At 37.8% G+C, this 21,176-nt stretch overlaps 1 protein-coding gene across 6 annotated transcripts in view; it reads right to left on the bottom strand.

The window, feature by feature from the left end:
- AFG1L (AFG1 like ATPase) overlaps positions 1 to 21,176 on the bottom strand; it is a gene marked incomplete at its 5' end in the record, with an annotated part of 226,328 nt that overhangs the window by 148,482 nt on the left and 56,670 nt on the right. For all 6 annotated transcript variants that reach the window (XM_079939409.1, XM_079939411.1, XM_079939408.1 and 3 more), the window contains one exon: positions 6,325 to 6,376. In XM_079939409.1, coding sequence (XP_079795535.1) covers positions 6,325 to 6,376 — 52 coding nt within the window. The remainder of the gene's footprint in view (positions 1 to 6,324; positions 6,377 to 21,176) is intronic.

Genomic DNA, 21,176 nt, shown 5'->3' with positions numbered 1-21,176 from the left:
ATGAAAACACCAACTTGAAAAGATACATGCATCCCAATGTTCACAGCAGCACTATTTACAATAGCCAAGACGTGGAAGCAACCCAAGTGCCCATCAACAGACAACTGGATTAAGAAGATGAGCCCTATGTCACTCCAACTTTTAGCTTGGAGGCACCTTCCAGATTGCTGCACAGAGAAGGTGAATCCAAGTTAAACACCCAGGTCTGAGTGAGTTAAGAGAGATCAGGATTATGGGAGTCCAAAATGCAGGTGAAATTTGCAAGGCAAAGTGCCAGAGAGGAGGAAGCTATATAATGAAAGAGCTCCAGAAACCAACAGGTGGACACTCTTGAGTCTTTGGCTGAATAATAGCTGCTCATGCGTAGGGTGATACTTCATGATGTGAGGCAAGGGAAGCTGTGTTATGAACCCCTAGGAAACTGAGTGATAAACAATTTCCAGAGATGTTGATACATACAACAACTTGAATGACTCTCCAATGAATTACACTGAGTGGAAAAAAAAAAGAGCCAATCTTAAAAAGTTACATACTTTTTCATTTATATAACATTTTTGAAATGACAGAATTTTAGAAATGGAGAACAGATTAGTGACTGCCAGGATGTAGAAATGGAGGGTGGATATGTATGGTTATAAAATTATGGGCAATACAAGGGATTCTTGTGGTGATACAGTTGTTCAGTATCTTGACTGTGGTGATGGATATATGAACCTACAGAGGTGATAAAGTGTATAGAACTAAATACACACATAAATGAGTACGGCACAGCTGATGTGAAACTCGTAGATACAGAGTGCTGACTGTATTCCTTGTACTAGGCCATTTTATATAAGGGACCTGAATATCACCAAATTTTGATATCCTTGGGGACCCCTAGAATCAATCCCTGTGGATACCAAGGGATGACTATACAAGTAAAACTGGAGAAATCTGAACAGGATTGGTGAATTGTATCAATGTCAATACCTGGTTGTGATATTTTTACTATAGTTTTGCAAAATGTTGCACAGATCTCTCTGAATTACTTCTTATAACTGTATGTGAATCTGTAATTATCTCAATGAAATTTTCAATTAAAAAATACTTCAAAGGAATCAAAGTGGCATGCAAGTAACTTATTTAACTCCCTGTCAAAATAAAATTCAACATATAAAAATTATATAATCTCACAACGTTTGAAAAAAATTTTGACAAAATTCAACACACATACATGATAAAAACTCTCAGCAAACTAGGAAACGAAGCAGACTTCCTCAACCTCATAAAGGACAAATACCAAAAAACCTACACTGAAAAGATGCTCAATATCACCAATTATTTGAAAAATGCAAAACAAAACTACAATGAGATACCACTTCACATCCATTAGGATAACTATTATGAAAACAACAAACAGAAAAATAATGTATTGATAAGGGTGTGGAAAGTGGGGACCCTTGTATATTAATGGTGGGAATGTAAAATTGTGCAGCTGCTATGGAAAACAGTATGGCAGTTCCTCAAAAAATTAAACATAGAATGACCATATGACCCAGCAATTCCACTTCTGGATATACACAAAAGAATTGAAAGCTGGGATTCAAACAAATATTTGTTCATCAATGTTTATGGCAGCATTATTCACGGAAGTCAGAAGATGGAAACAACCCAAACATCCATTGACAGATGAAGGGATAAACAAAATTGGTATATACAATATAATGGAATATTATTCAGCCTTAAAAAAGAATGAAAAAAAAAAGAATGAAATTCTGACATAGTATCTTGAAGATACCATGCTTGGTGAAATAAGCCAGAAACAAAAGGATAAATATTATATGATCCCACTTACATGAGGTCCCTAGAGTTGTCAAATTCATAGAGACAAAAGTAGAACAGTGGTTGCCAGGGACTGGGAAGGAGGGGGTTATAGAATGGGTGTTATTGTTTAATAGGTACAGAGTTTCAGTTTGGGAAGATAAAAATGTTCTGGAGATGAATAGTGGTGACGTTTGCATAACAATATCAATGTACTTAATGCCACTGGACTGTACAGTTAAAATGATAAATTTTATATTATATATATGTTGCCACAATAAAAAAAACTAATACATTAAACACACACACACACACACAAACACACACACACACACCCTATAGTTAACATCATATTTAACTAGGGAAGACTGAACACTTCTCCCCTAAAATCTGACACAAGGCAAGGACATCCACTCTCATGACTTCTGTTCAACATTGTACTGCATCCTAGCTATGCAATGAGGCAAGAAAAAGAACTAGAAGGCATAGAAATTGTAAAGGAAAAAGTTAAATTGTCTTTATTCACAGATATGATTACGTTCACAAAAAATCCTGAAGAAGCTACCAAATAACCAGTAGTTATAAGAGTTAATAATTGAATTTAGAAAGGTCATCCAAAAAATCAATTGATTCTATACACTAGCAGTGATCAACTGGAAATTTAAATGTTAACATACAATACCATTTGCAGTAAAATACACGGGAATAAATTTATCAAAAAATATGGCAAACCTCTGCACTACAAACTACAAAACACCACTGAGAGAAATTAAAGAAGATACTTTAGGGACTTCCCTGGTGGCGCAGTGGTTAAGAATCTGCCTGCTAACGCAGGGGACACGGGTTCGAGCCCTGGTCCGGGAAGATCTCACATGCCGCAGAGCAACTAAGCCCGTGTGCCACAACTGTTGAGCCTGTGCTCTAGAGCCTGTGAGCCACAACTAATGAAGCCCACATGCCTAGAGTCCGTGCTCCGCAACAAGAGAAGCCACCGCAATGAGAAGCCCGCGTACTGCAGCGAAGAGTTGCCCCCACTCGCCGCAACTAGAGAAAGCCCGTGTGCAGCAACGGAGACCCAACGCAGCCAAAAATAAATAAATAAATAAGATATTTTTAAATGAAGAAATATACCACGCTCATAGATTGGAATACTCAATATCTTAAGTTATCAATTCTCTGTAGACATTGCTCTATAGCTTCAACATAATCCCAATCAAAATCCCCAGATTTTTTTTAAAGAAATGAACAAGCTTATTCTAAAATGAACGTGGAAATGCAAAGGCCACAGAATTGCCAAAATAATCTTGAAAAAGACAAAGTTGGAGGACTCACATCACACCACAGAGATGCATCAGCAAAATCCAAGTTGTAGGAAATCTTACAGGACAAAGATGTTTATAAGTATGTATGTATATATATATGTGTGTGGTGTGCACACACCCAAGCATATACTACCTCAGGATGTAAAATATATACTTACTGTGAGTCATGTTTAAAAATGTTTCAAAGCCATTGCCACAGTTTGTAAGCTTTGGGTGAGCAAAGGCTGTGTCTGCTTTTATTCACCATTACGTTTCCAGAAACAACAGACTGCCTGGCACAAGGCAAGTGCTCAACAAGCATTTGTCAAGTGACTGGAAGAATGAGGACAGATGTTGGAAAAAAGGAGGGAAGAAACCAGCACTAAATTTCACCTGCTTCATAATTTTTCTTTGGTCTCTACAGAATCCTAAATAAAACCTTGTAATTTTCTCAGGATAAGATTCTTACTAGGGGAGTCATTTATAAAACCTAAAAATCTTTTAAATTCTAACTTTTAAGCCTATAGTTGGGAAGCCAAAAAATGACTACTCGAGAGCCCCCTCTAGTGGTGCCCTTTTCACAGCTGACCTCCTGCAGAAGGAGCTGGAAGTGGTATCCTCCACCACTGCCTCCCACCCAAGAAGAATTTTGCTTTCCAACCCCTAACCTTAAGAACAGTCTAGCTTTCCACTGGTGAAATTATCAATGCGGAACAGGTAAGGTTAAACCAGGAGACAGCAAAAAAGGGACTGACAAACAAAAATGTACTTATTCTCTTCTAATGTACGGGAGAAATCACTAACCCTGCCATAACCACTCATTCTGCTAGTTTAGAGCTGAAACCTTGTTGTAAGAAAGCAGCCACAAAATACTACTACTGCAGCTTTTGACTTCTGCATGAGATATGATAAGCATTTTATTAATGAAAACATTTCAAGATTGAACCATGATGATATCAATGCTCCTGGGGTTCCCGTATTGAGGGTCCATCTGAGTCAATCATCTCAACATACCTATGAAGACAGAGTAGAGTGAAGTGGGCATGACAGAGTCCAAGCCAAGGGCAGGAATAAGGAGAGGGAAAGGGATGCTATGAAACAGACATCTCTTTTCCACCAAGTCTCTTTAAAATTTAATATCTGTTTCCCAAGTCTAAAAAAGAAAAATAATAAAGAATAAGAGCTTGTAAAGGTATTACGAGGCTATTCTCCCAGCCAGCGAGCCCCCCCAAAATGAGAATTTGACCTATCTTTTATTACCTATTTTGTAAGTATTCTAAACTAAACTGAGTATGGCCACCAAAATGTTCATCTCACTTCCCATTTCAGAATTCCTTTCTCTTCCCCTCTCTACATTATGAAGATGTTCCTAGCCAAAGATTGCCACACACCCAGCCTATGTGAATATCCCATGTTACACATCTTTTCTAATCCCTTCAAACATTCAGATAAATTACATTTATTGTACCTCCTTCAATTCGTTAGAATATGGCTGTATTTTCCAAACTAAAAATCCAACAACTTTCATAGTTGTTGTTTTTATTTTTTTTAAGTCCTTTTGTAGAAGTGGAAACAGTTGTGCCTTACTAACCATCTCCATTTATGGTTAAGTGGTTAAGGTAACAAGAGAAACAAAGATGCAGATTTTAGCAATGACAGAACATGAAAGTGAAGGTATAGGAAGTAAACGTTCTCCAAAGAGGCAAAAAATAAGAGATGACAACAGAATGAGATCTGCTAGCGGTGCCCAAAGGTGCAGACACACAAAACTGCTCAAGTACCTGGTATAAATTAGATTCTAAATAAGAAGCATACATTGGTCTCAAAAATACCAATTAGCCAATGAACTAAGAAAAAGAATAGTTTGAGCTTCTTTCACATTTTTAAAATCTGCAAGTTTGAAGAATCTCTATCATGCACTTTTTAAATACTAATTCCCTTTTTATTAGATTTGCTAAATCTATAAATGTAAAACAGGCATTTAGAGGCATTAGTAAACAAATCAGAAGAAGAGGGAGGACCCAGAAAAGAACATTTTGATCTTTAAGGCAGTATAACTACTTATTCAACTTCTATTATTTTTCTTACCCTAAAATTCTTATTAAGATAACGAACCTCTGCCACCACTTCCTCACAATGCAAATTTGTTGATCTCGTTGATTCGTTGATCTCGTTACATTAAATGTGCATTTTGAGTATGTAAAGAACTGAAGGACAAGCCATAAGGTCAAAGGAAGGAGGAGCCACCTTCATGACATCAGTGAAGGTGGGTAACCAGGGAGAGGTTTAAAACTGGAGAAAAAGATTTGATTGAAGGAAATAGAAACCAGAAACAGACAACTTCAGCAAGAATGAAGTCAGGGAAGAAGAAAGACATTAACTGATTAGGAAAATCCAGAAAGTAAGTGACAGCTCATAAGGTTTCCAAGAAAATGTGAGTCTTTGTGCCAGTGCATGACCAAGGAAATGTTACCACTCATATGTTAAGAACGTCTACTCAGGGACTTCCCTGTGGTGCAGTGGTTAATAAACCTCCTGCCAATGCAGGGGACACGGGTTCGAGTCCTGGTCCAGGAAGATCCCACGTGCCTCGGAGCAACTAAGCCCGTGCGCCACAACTACTGGGCCTGCACTCTAGAGCCCGCGAGCCACATCTACTGAGCCCGAGCACCACAACTACTGAAGCCCATGCGCCTAGAGCCCGTGCTCCTCAACAAGAGAAGCCACCACAATGAGAAGCCTGTGCACCGCAACGAAGAGTAGCCCCTGCTCGCCGCAACTAGAGATAGCCTGCGCACAGCAACGAAGACCCAACACAGCCAAAATAAGTAAGTAAATAAATTTATTTTTTAAAAAAAGTAAAAACAAACAGCTTATTTTTTTTAAGTTATTAACCTGAGTCAAATAGCACTGAGCAATGAGATTCTGGTTTATCTAATAACCTATCTGGAAATGACTTCCTTCCCTGAGATCAACTGACTTTATACATTAAATAATGTTTGCACCCTAACATGCTAACTAATCCTGTCTTCAACTGCAGTCACCCTATGAGAAATAAAAGTAAAAACTAAGATAACTGCACTCCTCTCCTCTCTCCTATTTTACCTCACCTCATCCTGTTCCTGCTGGTAGTGTACTGAGGGATAGAAATGGAAGTTATCCCTGAGTGAAAGCTGGGAAACTTTTTGTTTGGACCACTTAAAACTTATTTTAACACACTTACCAACATCTCCATAAACATACAGGCCCCTTGGAGGTTTGCTCCTTGAAAAAAGCTGCAAATTAAGAACAAATTATAAATCTCCAACGTGGAAATAATCGAATATCATCATATATATAGTGTTCCTAACCGTGCTACATATACAGGACTGAAATGGGCTACTGTACACAATAAGTACAAAAAACTTGATACAAAAGGCTATGAAGCCCCACTTAGGTTTTAATATAGGAGGCAAGAATCATAAGAGCTCAGAGCAAGGCTCTGAAGTCACACAACTTAAGTTTACATCCACTTCACAATTTACTAACCATGTAATCTTCCCCCTCTTTCCCAAATGGGCTCCCCAAACAATGACAGCCTAGCTCATTCCCAGCAAACAAGAGATCAGAAGACTTTTTCTGAAGAAAGTGAATGGTTTCCAGAAATAAAGGCCCAAAGGCACCTAGTGTGGGTTTCTCCCAAAGAAAGAACTGGGTCCCTATCAGATCACCTTACAGTAAAGCATACTAGTCAACAAACCTCTTAAGATGGAGCCTTCAATCAGTTCATTAGTATCTGAAAAGACTCTCAAACGAATTGACAGCCAAGAATCAACAGAAATTTGAAAAAAAAACAGAAAAACTCCCGTTATGAAAGTTGGAGACCACAGCAAATATACAGGGGGCAAAAAACTCCAAGGAAACAGAGACTACACAGACATCAAAAGGAAACTTCAAAATAAAACTGTAACCAATATAATTAATATGCTGAGGAAAATAAAAGAAGTTATTAAAACTATAAAGCAGGAACAAAATGCAATTTTTAAAAGGAATATTAAGAACAAAAGAGAGTACTTTGAAATTTAACATATGGTAGCAGAAACAAAATTCCAGAAAAGGGATTAGAAGATAAGCTTGAGGAAATGTTAAAGAAATACAACAAATAAACAATGAAAGATGGAAAATATAAGAAAATTACAGGATTAATTCAGGAGGTCCAATATCTGACCAAAAGGAATTCCAGAAAGAGAAAATAGAGAAAAAAGAGAGGAAGAAATTACCTAAGATTTTTCTCAGATCTGAAGGACGAAATTTCAAGATTGGGAGGACAGATTATATAAGTGTCCAACACAATGAGGGAAATAAGACGCATACCAAGTCATAATCCTGAAATTTCAGACACCAGGGATATAAAGGAAATCCTACAAACGTCCAAGGTGGCAGTGGGGTGGGCGTTCAGGGGGAAAGGTGGTGCGGAGCGGGTGGCTGGAGACAGGTCACAAACAACCGATAAAAACTTGAATAAAGTTTGAGGGGCAGTGATTTCCAACCTAATCCATCCAATCTATCCATCAAGTGTGAAAATGGGAAACTGACATTCCATACCTACAGGGTCTCAAAAAACCCTCCGCAACAGAAATAGGAACACCTAGGCTCCATGAAACACAGAAATTCCTGGGGAGAATGCCCTGGTAAGATGGAGGGCTGCTCTCTAGAACCACAGTGGCACAAGCAGGACAAGAAAGCAATCAAGTCCAGACCAAAACAGGAGGATGGAGGCCTCAAAGGAAGAAACAAAATGGAACTTCTCTTTGCCTGATATTATTATCAACCCAAATTACCTTCCTGAATTTTGCTCCACTTAGAAGAGTAACCTTCAAACTGTATGACAGTTCCTAGACACCTGTGCAAAAACCAAGGTGAGCCAGAGCTGAGAGAGTTCAGAAAGGGTAAAGGCAGAAAGAAGCGAAGGTTATGCCCCTTAGCACCAACCAGAGCAGTCAATATTTTGACAGAGAACATTTTCAAAAGCTAGACTTCAGGATCCACTACCTAATGCTTTTGTTTTTTAATCTGTGGATTCCCTCCAGCATGCCTCAGAAACCTCTCTCGCTTTCCTGTCCCTCAGCTTTCTCTATAAATCCAGCCTCTGACTCTAGCACGCCCCTTCCAAAAGAACCTTCACCATGGTTTAGGCGAAAGGATCTTCTTTGCTTTGATTCTGCCAGGTGGATATGCCTTCCCTGTGTTCCTCTGCACATTAACTCTCGATCTATTCTTAAATCTCAACTGAAAACAGATGCCACTCCTGCCAAAACCTCTTAATTTGTCTTGGTGTAATATCTTATGTGAACCATTCTTGTACATTGGTTATTCTATTTTCAATTTGCCAGAAAAAAAGCATCATGCTCCTCAATAATTTTAGAACAGCTTCAAATTAGAAAACTTATATACAACCTAATAATCTCTAAGTATATTCTATGTATTAGAAATCTTTTGAAAGCAACTTTTTGCATAAGGTAACTGGAAATGTTATAGCAATTCTTCACATCACATTTTGTAGAAACAGTCCGGGATCTAGTCATGATATAATCAACATATGCTGAACCAATGAAGTTCAAGCCAAAAATTTAACAAAGGTGGGGGAAAAAGATGACATGGGAAGAGCTCAATGCTGCTAAAAAAAAAAAAAAAAAAATCACTTGGGCCTATCTTCTGTTTTACCCAAACTCAACGTATTTTTGAAAGAGCACTTTGGCAAATATTACAGTACATTATCTATTACATATATAATTTATATTATATTATATTTTGTGGCAATATTTAGAAGATGATAAAGAGATATGGTTATAGAGTATCAAAGGAAAAGATTCTCAAACATCTGAGATCACAAATATCTCGTATGGCATAAATACTGTTTAAGAAGCAGATTTTACTCCAAATAAATTGATAAACACAATGGATAATCCTCTAACAATAAATGTTAGACATCATCTATCTAAACTATGTTATATACACACCAAGTATTTTCACTTGGAGAGGCAGGTTAGTTTTCTCCTCATAAAATTTCAGTCTTCCAAAAATTACTGAAATTATTTCAAAGGATTTAAAACTCTATATTTTAAGGGGAAAATCAGAGGATTGAATGGAGAACAGTAAGACTATTTAGAAGGCTGTAAAATGGATTCTAAAGAAGTTTTTTAATTCTTTATTCATAGTGGTCAATTCAGGGAGAGTTAGGTTCACACAGTTTTCTTCAAAATAACGACACAGGCACCCACATAATTTACATGCTCCTAATTTACATTTTCTCACAATTTACCCTATTTTTCAGGTCCATTAAATTTCCTTTCCCAATGTTTTAATTTCCTGTAATGTGTTCCTATGTCTCAGAGCACTCCACCCTGGCATAGTTCCTGGGTGCTGGGGTTCTACATGTGCTCCCATCCTCCACAAGCCTCCTTCATCCTGCTCTCTACCCTGGGGGCAACCTTGCTGGCTGGCTGCTAGCTGGGTTCAGTCCCTGGGAGGCACTACTTGCAGGAGATAGGAGGGAGGGGGTGGAGAGAAATCCGGGTCATTCTCTCCCGTTGCTTCCCTGCTTCAGTGCTGTGTCTCTAGCAGAGCTGCATCCCTCCATAATCATTAGGTCCTCATGCCACAGCTACAGCTCTCTGCAGGCTCCTCCTTCACTCCTCCATCCTTTGTTTGCTGCCTTAGGCCTGCCCTGCCCATGACTCTCTAAGTCATCTCTTGATTCAGTCTTTAAAGTGCTGTGAACAGTTTCCTGACAGCACTCTGATACATGCCCAACCTCTAAAATACACCTACTTAACACTGACTAGACAAAGACTTGAAGATCTGAACATGAATAAGTTTCTCTAGTGACCAGTTGTAAGATTTGTCATGTTACTTATATCTTAGGGAATTTGTGAAGTAGGATGATGACACCTTCTCTAATGTGTTTTTGATAAGGATCCAGTGATACTGTATTACAGATTGTGCAGATGGTAAGCTTAAGGATGATGTTGGAAGACAGTGGAAAGCTATCACCTACCTCCACTAAGCATAAAAGATATAAGGAAAGAGTATTAGAGTTGAACTCAAAAGATCTGGGTACAAATTCTGGTTCGGCTACTTATTAGCTATGTGACTCTGGGTAAGCCACATCAACTCTACAACCAGCCATTTCCTTATCTGTTAGGTGCAGGACACGGCACTGGGGAGTTCCCACTCACTGCCCACCTCTGCACACCTAATCACAAGGCCCACTCACTCATGCTGAAGACTGTAAACTTCATGTACTGATACCTGCTTCTATCCAAACCTATGGACCACTAAGAAGAAACATCGCACCCTTTGACACACCCTTCTCAAAGATCTGAGCAACATTAATGTACACTTAAGCTATTTTATATCTATACAAACTCTACCAAACAAATCAAGAATACATTCAAGAACATGGAGCACATTTTCAAATACTGTGCATATTCCAAGCCATAAAGGAAACCTCAATAAACTCTAAAGAATCACTGTAGTCCAACCAAAATGGAATAAAATTAGAAATAAATGATGGAAGGATAGCTAAAAATAGAAAAATCTCATACTAAGATACTGACTTTCCCTCACATTCCCTCACGTCCACCCAGACTTCTGGGATTGCAATTTCACATAGGAAGTGGAAGTAGGTCCAACCCAATGCCTTCTGTTTTCTCCTTATAAAGATGTAGACATTTGCTGAAAGTGATAGGGGAAGTGTAGTTCAGCTTGAAGGGAGCTAAGAAGGCTCTAGAGAATCGTTACAGAGAAGAGTGAACTAACCAGCGAAACAGATTTGTTGACAAAATGGAGGGACACGCCTCAGGGCTTTCAGATTGTTCTCAACAATCTTCTATACCTGTGCAGTAGCCATGTCCTTTAGGTGAGAATGATCCCACTCCCAGCTCTATCCTCCACAACCGGATGAGGGGTTCAAGGGTGAGCTTATGACTAAGTCCAGTCAAGCAGAGTTCTGTTGTTCAACTCTAGGTGAAAGAGAAGCTCTAGTCTTCTGGGCAGTATGCTGTGTAGATGTGATGCTAGTTTGCTACTTTGAGATAAGCCAAGCTGAACACAAAGCCAAAATAATCAAGAGGGCAAGATCAAGAAGATCTCCAAGTAAGTAATAGAGTCAGGGGCCTAATACACTGCACCTGAAGCATACTTATCCCTGGACTTCTACATGAGCCAATGATTACTTGTATTATTTAACCTAATTTAGTTGGGTTTTCTGTTATTCGCAACTGAAAGCATTCTAACTGATGTCATAATATATTTTACTAGGCCATTTTAATGGTTAGATATAAGTATTTATAAAAGTATCTGAAAGTATCTATTCTCAAGAGAGAGCTATAGTAATCAAAACAGTATGGTACTGGTATTAAAACAGACACACAGATCAATGGAACAGAACAGAGAGCCCAGAAATAAATCCACACAAATATGATTAATTAATTTATATCAAAGGAGCCAAGGGTATACAAAGGAGCCAAGGGTATATAAAGGAGCCAAGATTCAAGGATAGTTTCTTCAATAAACGGTGTTGGGAAAACTGGACAGCCACATGAAAAAAAAAATGAAACTGGACCACTACTTATATCATACACAAAAACCAAATCAAAATGGATTATAGACTTGAACATAAGACCTGAAACCATAAAACTCCTAAAAGAAAACACAGGTGGTGAGCTGCTTTACACTGGTCTTAGCAATGACTTTTTGGATTTGATATCAAAAGTAAAGGCAACAAAAGCAAAAATAAACAAATGGGACTTTATCAAACTAAAAAGCAAAAGAAACAATCAACAAAATGAAAAGGCAATCTACCAAATGAGAAAAAATATTTTCAAATCATATGTGATATTTTAGTATCTAAAATACACAAAGAACTCATACAACTCAACAGCAAGAAAACGATCCAATTAAAAGATGGTCAGAAAATCTGAACAGACATTCTTTCCAAAGAAGTCATACACATGGCTAAAAGGCATGTGAAAAGATGCTCAACGTCACTAATCATCAGGAAATGAAATCAAAACCACAATGAGATATCATCTCACATCTGTTAGAATGGCTATTACCAAAAAAACAAGAAATAAGTGTTGGTGAGGATGTGGAGAAAGGGAACCCTCATGCACTGTTGGTAGGAATGTAAATTGGTGCAGCCACTATGGAAAACAGTATGGAGGTTCCTCAAAAAGTTAAAAATAGAGCTACCATATGATCTAGCAATTCCACTTCTGGAAATTTATCCAAATGAAAACACTAGCTCAAAAAGATATCTGCAACTCCTTTTTCATTGCAGCATCATTTACAGTAGCCAAAACATGGAAACAACTTAAGTGTTATACACACACACAATGTAAATTATTCAACCATTAAAAAGAAAGAAATCCACATTTGTGACAAATTGATGGACACTGAGGACATTATGCTATGAGAAATAAATCAGACAGAGAAAGACAGTGTATGAACTCACATATATGTGGAATCTAAAAAAAAACAAACTAAACTCATAGGTATCTAGTCAAGAGAGTATGTCAAGTTTAGGAGACTTACTATAATAAGTATTACAATACTATATACTAAATCAAAAGGGAGGATAATAAGAAAAGCAGCTATCAGAAAAATATCTTTAAAATTTTTTTAAATGATATGAATAAATTGCCAATTGTCCAATAAGGAAATGTGCTGATGTCACAAGTGTTTGGGGTCCTAGTTGTTATGCATTTAGTGATGCACCCCAAACCACTAAATTTAGTAAAAATTTTATGATTTGAATTTTATATACATAAAAGCCCACTTCCACATAGAGAATCTTTTGAACGTGAGGACTATAATTTTTAAAGTAAATATCTGATAATTATTCTATCAAAATTTTATTAGACAAAGTCAAATGTAAAGCATGATTACTGGATTCAAACACACACAGTTAAAAGAACATTTGGGGGACAACTGAAGAAATCTGAATATGGGCTTCATATTTAGGATTGCCAGATAAAATACAGGATGCCAGGTAAATTTGAATTTCACACTGATATCAAATAATTTTTTAGTGCATGTATGTCCTAAATATTGCATGGTACATATATACACTAAAAAACTATTCATTATTTATCTGAAATTCAGGTTTATCTGGACATCCTGTATTTTTGTTTGCTAAATCGGGTGGCCCTATTTTAGATATCATTACATCAATGTTAAGTTTCTTGGGTATGATAATGGTAATATAGTTATTCAGGAAAAGGTCCTTGTTAGGAGATACATAATGATGTTTTTAGAGGTCAAGTGTTATGATATTACAACTTACTTTCAGATGATTAAAGAAAAAATATTGAGAGAGAGAGAGAGAGAAAAAAAGAAAACAAATGTGGCAAAATGTTAACCATTAGTGGTTTTAAGTGTACTGTTGAAATTTTTCAAAATAAAAAGTTGTGAAAAACAAAACAAAATCTGGTAAGGTGATTAATTACTGTATTACTTTTACTTTTGAACTAAGTCTAAAATTATTCTAAAATATCTACATATTTGCATTTTAGACAATTGCTTTCAAAACTATTCCTTTAACTTCTGCAAAGTAAACATTTGCCATCCATCATTCCAAATATTTTGATTTAATCATTCTAACTTTATGCTTTGTTCCTTATGATATTAAAATTCTAGCATTAAAAATAATCCCAGGTGGGCTTCCCTGGTGGCGCAATGGTTGAGAGTCTGCCTGCCGATGCAGGGGACACGGGTTCATGCCCCGGTCTGGGAAGATCCCACATGCCGTGGAGCGGCTGGGCCCGTGAGCCATGGCCGCTGAGCCTGCGCGTCCGGAGCCTGTGCTCCACAACGGGAGAGGCCACAACAGTGAGAGGCCCGTGTACCGCAAAAAAAAAAAAAAAAAAATCCAAGGTGATGCTCATCAAAGTTATAAATTAAAACAGCATGTCCTCCACCTTTCTGGGTTACTGTCTACCTGCTAGTCAAGTATAATTTCCATTAGGACAATTAGATAATAAGGGTGATGCTTTAAAATAAAGAGTTGGTTTCATTTGTTTAAAATGTAGGAATATTCCTTTTCCTGTTTCTCCCTACTCCCCTCACCATTCATTACTAACTCCTAAAATGATAGACAGTGATTCCAGCTGGAATACTGAGCATAATTACATCTTTTAAAAACAAGCATTATATCATTCTCAACATAGACCACTGTTTAATAAAAGTAGATCACTTCAGGTTTCTAAGACGATCATTAAAGCTAAAGAACTGAACTATATGTTAGCACCCACAAATTCTCTTTAAATGAAAATCTTTTTTTAAATACCATCAGCTGATTTGCAAAAGAACCCTTGTAACCTAAAGTACACCAATTTGTTCAGTTTACTAGTATAATTAAGCCTTTTAAGTACCTAAATAATAAACAAGTGTGGGGGGCAGAGTTTAAACCTCTACAACTAGCATAAGAAACGGCTCAATTTCTCATTATAACAGAATTTGAAGATGCAAATGACTTTTTAATGTTGCATGCATTCAAGCAACGAGCATTTCTAAGTGCCTATGTGTGTCAGTGGGAGACAAATGACAGGAGGCAATTTCTCCAGCAAATCCTTCCAGTTCACTCACTCCTGATATTCGAATTCTGGACTAGCTTAGGTGAAGATAAGCTAGGTGTGACCTACTCCAGTCCACCACTTGTTCAGAGGGATATCCAGGACTTAAGCATAATTCTCAAACCTACCTGGAGTTTATCAAAAGAAGGATGTGGAAAATATTCCTCAGTCTGAACCTAGTTGAGGCTCTGAATTTGAGGGATTAAAGTGGCCTTCCAGGCTTCTCCTGGATTTTCAAAGAACTGACACTATGGAGGAAATGAGAACACAAACATGTCCACAGAGAAGCAAGTGAATATAAAAACTCACAGAGGGCTTCCCTGGTGGCGCAATGGTTAAGAATCCGCCTGCCAATGCAGGACACACGGGTTTGAGCCCTGGTCTGGGAAGATCCCACATGCCGTGGAACAACTAAGCCCGTGCACCACAACTACTGAGTCTGTGCTCTAGAGCCCGCAAGCCACAACTACTGAGCCCATGTGCCAGAACTACTGAAGCCTATGTGCCTAGAGCCCATGCTCCGGAACAAGAGAAGCCACGACAATGAGAAGCCCACGCACCACAACGAAGAGTAGTCCCTGCTCACCGCAACTAGAGAAAGCCCGTGCACAGCAACGAGGACCCAATGCAACCAATAAATAAATTAATTAATTTAAAAAAAAAACAAAAAAACTGACAGAGACACCTATGCTCTCACACAGACATATGGATAGGCTCACAGCCACCAGGACAACTGCCTTCAGAGTCAGCAGAGAATTATTTTGTGAATCTTCAGTGATTGCTGTTATTCATTCAAATCTTCAGGTTTTTTTCATTTATTCCAGAAACATGGATTGAGCATTGATCACCTACTTTGTATCAGGCAGTGAGCTAAGTTCTGCAGACCTAAAAGATCCAGAAAACAATGACATGGTATTTACTAAAGGAGCATGTGGTCACCAGGTGGGCCATGTGAGACGGGCTACAGTAAAAGGATGGGGGGACAGGCAGCCTTAACAAAGACCCAAAGGCAAGAGAAGGCCCCAGTCTTGTCTAACAATCTTCAAGTAGCTTGTCACAGCTGCTGCTTTTATTGTCAGCAGAGAACAAAGACAGATGAGGCCAGCAAGAGACAGGGACCAGGCAGGCTCTCAAGGACCCTGTAGAACTTGCTAATGAGTTTGTACTTTCTCTAGAGGGCACTGAGAAGTCTTAAGCAGGAGAATGGTCCAATCAGATTATCCATTAGAAATATCATTATTGATACAGTGTGGAGAATGCATTGAATGGGAGGAAACTGGAGGAAAAGACAACACTACCTATTACCTGCTCTGCTGACAAGCCACCCTTGCCAGGTGGAAGTGTGGTTCACGGAGAAATACTTGGGGGGGCTTTTTGTGGTTCATCAGGGCAAAGGTAACTGAAGGCAGCTCTGTGGTGGTCTTCACTGCCAAGAAGGGACTATGGATTACCTTGGAGCTATGCTTCACGCTTCTCCTGGAGAAGCTGTACATGGCTGTGGTAGTGTGGCCTGAAATGTGTGTTCAGTGTTCAGGTCCTAATATCTGCACATCTCCATTGAAGATGATGGCATGGATTGGAATTGCTCAGTTTTTCTTTATAGTTCTCTTGTTTCTAAATAGAGGTTTTCACTCAGTTAAAAACCAATTATAAGGACTTCCCTCGTAGTCCAGTGGGTAAGACTCCGTGCTCTGAATGCAGGGGGCCTGGGTTTGATCCCTGGTCCGGGAACTAGATCCCACATGTGTGCTGCAACTAAGAGTTCACATGCCACAACCAAAAAGTCCGCATGCCGCAACTGAAGATCCCACATGCTGCTACTAAGACCCGGTGCCGCCAAAATAAATAAATAAATATTTTTTTAAAAAAAGAAACTGTATAAAGCAAAATCAGAATTACTATTCAATTTAAAAAAACTAATTGAAGGCAAATATGTAACTCCTGAGAAGTTTAATATTGTTAAAAGACAATATAGCTTCTTAGAGTTATCCTTAAGAAGTGCCAACTTCATAGAGAATCTTTAGGAACAGCAAATGTGGAGGCAACTGGTGAAGAACTCCGAGCTTCAGGCTTTAATAGATTTATGGAAAAACAACTGAAAAAAGAAATCTAAATAATTTAGAACTAGATTAATTGACTGGTAACTTTATAAGGAGAATGAAATCACTAGAACAGAAATCAAAATCTACCACATCCTATGGCTTTTCCAAATAAAGCAATGCCCTTCACCGAAGGGTAGGCCTATATCTGAAAAGAGGTCTTTCCACTGCCCTTTACTCAGATTCTCACCTTTAGCAGCATGCTTTCCTCCCTACTTCTTCCTCCATGTCCTTGTTGCCAGTGGATCCAAGTGAACAAGCCTTAAAATAGAGACCTGTTTTCCTTCTTCATAAATATTTTCTGCCAAGGGATTTTTCTTGTCTCCTGTCTATCCACCCTGATTTTCCTCTCTTATGTGCTGGATTTCCCCCCACCATTCCCACATCCTGAAATGAATAAAGAATTATCTTTAGGGTTGATTCAGTCTTCACACAAGCCTACTATTGAACATTCTGAATCTGAGAAGAAACTTGAGACCTTTTTTTTTTTGTCTCTCTTCAAACGTAATTTTGATTTCTCAATTTTAGTTTCAAAAACTGCTGTTATTTAAGTGGTATACTTTTGCACAAATGGAAGCTTTATAGAATAATAATTCTCAGAAATGTTTTATAAAGTTTATTTAAATATTAATCTTGAGTGCATTATTTACATTTTATTATTCTCTTTTATTTTATTTATTTATTTTTTTGGGGGTACGCAGGCCTCTCACTGCTGTGGCCTCTCCCGTCGCGGAGCACAGGCTCCGGACACACAGGCTCAGCGGCCATGGCTCACGGGCCCAGCCGCTCCACGGCATGTGGGATCTTCCCAGACCGGGACACAAACCCGTGTCCCCTGCATCGGCAGGCGGACTCTCAACCACTGCGCCACCAGGGAAGCCCCGGGGCTACTCTTCATTGCAGTGCGCGCGCTTCTCATTGCAGTGGCTTCTCTTGTTGCGGAGCACAGGCTCTAGGCGCGCGGGCTTCAGTAGTTTTGGCATGCGTGCTCAGTAGTTGTGGCTCGCAGGCTCTAGAGCACAGGCTCAGTAGCTGTGGCGCACAGGCATAGCTGCTCCACAGTGTGTGGGATCTTCCCAGCCCAGGGCTTGAACCCGTGTCCCCTGCATCGGCAGGCGGATTCTTAACCACTGCGCCACCAGGGAAGCCCAGCATATATTTTTTATGGGATTTATGTTGTTAATTTTGATGTATATCCTTAGAACCTTGTCCTTCAAGAGTAAATGAATAGTAATTTGATTCATAAAATTTCTTTATGAGAAACAGAATTAGAAGTCTCAAGTGAAGCAATAATATGGAATAAAATACATTTAAATCCTTTTATTTAGAGTGGGTTTTCAAAGACTGTCCCCATATGCATTTTATACCCATATGAATTTTTGTACTTAATTCACTGAGTTATAAACAGCTGTTTATGACCATTTCTTCCACTGAATAAGGTATCACTGAAATCACAAAACATTAACCTTAATTACACCTGTATCCTTGGCTCCATGGAGCCTAGTACATAGTGAGGACCAACTCTTCTTGTTGTTGTTGAACTGAATTTATATATGATAATTCCAGGCGTTCTGATAAACAAAGAGATACATTTTCTAGCTAAGCATGATAAATTTTTCTGTAAAACGAAAAATCATTTGCTTTTCCCAGCTACACAATAGAACTTCTTTCCCCAGTGCTCACCCTGGAGATGTATTAATCTCCTAAAGGACAAGAAGACACTTGGCTAAGTATTTCCCCAGTATGTAAAATGGACACATTACCTGGAAAAGACAAACTCTGCTGAACATGGGGTAAGATTAAGTCCAATGTACATAGAACTCAGAAACATCTGGCATTCATGAAAAAGATTTAAGGCCAAGAAAACTCAGCTGATGAGATTCCAGAAAGAGGAAAGAAGTTTCATCGCTAAAAACCTCTTACTAAGATATTCCCTATGTCTTGCTGAGTACTTTTTGAGCTAATAATACCCCTTCCTCACTCAGTCTATTTGTAAAAAGCAAATGCTGACTAGTAGAGTCTAGAATTATATTATCAGGAAAAGTTATAATTTCCTCAAAATTATTTTCTTAAATCAACTAACCTGTTGAAATATCTCACAGTTACACTTAAAAATACTTTTATTATCGAATATTATAAACACGCTAAATTGGAAAAAATATTGAATACCTGCCACACAGCTTTATCAAATCTTTATATTTTGAAATATTTATTCCAAAATTTAATAACACATTAGATAGAGTTGAAGCCCCCCCTTTGTGCCCTTCTTGCTCAGAGTTAACAATTCTGATTTTGAAGTTTATCATCTCAACATTCCATTTTAAAAAATACATTCTGATTTACTTATCTATTTTTGTGGCATCTGCTAGTTATCACCCCAAAACAGACTCTTCTTTGTCCATGTTTCTACGAAGTTGTTTGATTTTTTTTTCTATTTTTGGTAGGAGTTCTTTATATATTCTAGATATATATAGTCAATTATAGTCAATCTATTAGTCAATTACTTTTGATGCAAATATTTTCTCCCAGTCTGTGGTCTGCCTTTTCACCTTTCTATGGTGCTTACTGTTGACTAGAAGTTTTAAATTTTAGTATAGTCAAGTGTATCCAACTTTACCTTTATAATTTAAACTTTCATATCTTGTATAAGAGAGTCTTCCTTTCCCCAGGTTCACAAAGATAACCCTCTATATTTTCTTCAAGAAGTTTTAAAATTTCACTTTAAACTTAGAACACTGACTCTATGGAATTTATGTTTATGTTCAGAGAGGTAGGTACCTAATTTTATTTTCCTTTTCACAAAGATCATCAATTGTCTCATCCCTGCTTACTGACTAGACCATCTTTTTCCCACTGATTTTCAGTGTCAACTCAATGGTATATCAAGTCTCCATGTATCTCCTAGACTTCCTATTTTGTTCCATTTGTCTGTTTGTCTATATAATAAATCAGTGAATAGTTCTGTTGACTAGAGGCAGGTATACATAAAGGGAAGTAATGAAAAATCAGATTGGAAAGCTAGACTAAGTACAGTTCCAAGAGAACCTTGAATACTATTAATGGTCTCCCACCAGCCCTCAAATCTAGTCAGGAAGCAGTCATCCATCTATAGCAGGGGTTGGCAAATTATGGCCTATAGGCTAAATCCAGTCTGAAATCTGTTTTTCTAAATAAATATTTATCAGAATACATTTATTTTTGAATTATCCATGGCTACTCTGATTACAATGGCAGAACTGAATAGCTATGACAGAGATCATATGGCCCCCTAACCCTAAAAGATTTCCTACATGGTCCTTTACAGAAAATATTTGCCAACCCCTGATCTAGAGACCTGACCAAAATCTCAGCATAGATTCCATGGCTCTAATGCCTCCTTATGGCCTACATAATTCTGCTGCCATAACCAAAGTAGTCAGTTTTGGCGGACAATGACAGATAAAATTCCTATCTCAGACATTATAAAATAGGGCTATACCCCTTTTCTTTAAATTTATTTTAAGGAATTTATAAAAGACATTCTCATCTGGCAAGGGGGGGGAGAACTGGATGAAGGTGGTTAAAAAGTACAAACTTCTAGTTATAAGATAAATAACAGGGATGTAATGTACAACATGATTAATATAATTAACACTCATGTATGTTAAATGTGGAAGTCGTTAGGAGAGTGAATCCTAAGAGTTCTCATCATAAGAAAAAAGTATTTTTTTCTTTCTCTTTTATTTTGTATCTACAGGAGATGATGGATATTCACTGGACTTATGTGGTAATCATTTCATTATGCATGTAAGTCAGATCAGTATGCTCTATACCTTAATTATACAGTGCTATATATCAAATATATCCCAATAAAACTGGGAAAAAAACTCAAAAAAAAAAAGACACTCTCATCTACGTTGACGGCATAATTTTACCTTCAGAACCATGACAAAACTTAAAATGTAATTGGATACATTTGTTAATTATTCTGGAGACTGAAGCAGGCCCATTACACTCTCTCAAATTTCAGACTTTAAATGAATCTTTGGCATGTGTTAGTTCTCAAAAAACAATGCAGTTTGACTCACTTCCTTACAAATAATGCCGTCATTGGGTTAGGACATAATCTTTTGTTTCGGCTTTCATAAAAATTTGATACAAGAAAATATTCATTTAAAAATATTTCTGGTCTTTAATAAAGCTGTAGCTATAGATGTCTATTTCATACTCAGTGTTGCTTATGATGTTCTGAAGGATAAATGACCAGGAAACAGGGAGGCTTTACCTAAATCACACTGCTCAACCTACTTCACCTATAGGAAATGCCAATTCTAAGTAGAGGAACGGAGAGTATAAGTGCTCACTTCCTTAGCTGGGGGAGA

Source organism: Stenella coeruleoalba (genome assembly GCF_951394435.1).
Source record: "Stenella coeruleoalba genome assembly, chromosome: 12".
Taxonomy (NCBI): domain Eukaryota; kingdom Metazoa; phylum Chordata; class Mammalia; order Artiodactyla; family Delphinidae; genus Stenella; species Stenella coeruleoalba.
This window is presented reverse-complemented; position numbering and strand designations above follow the sequence as displayed.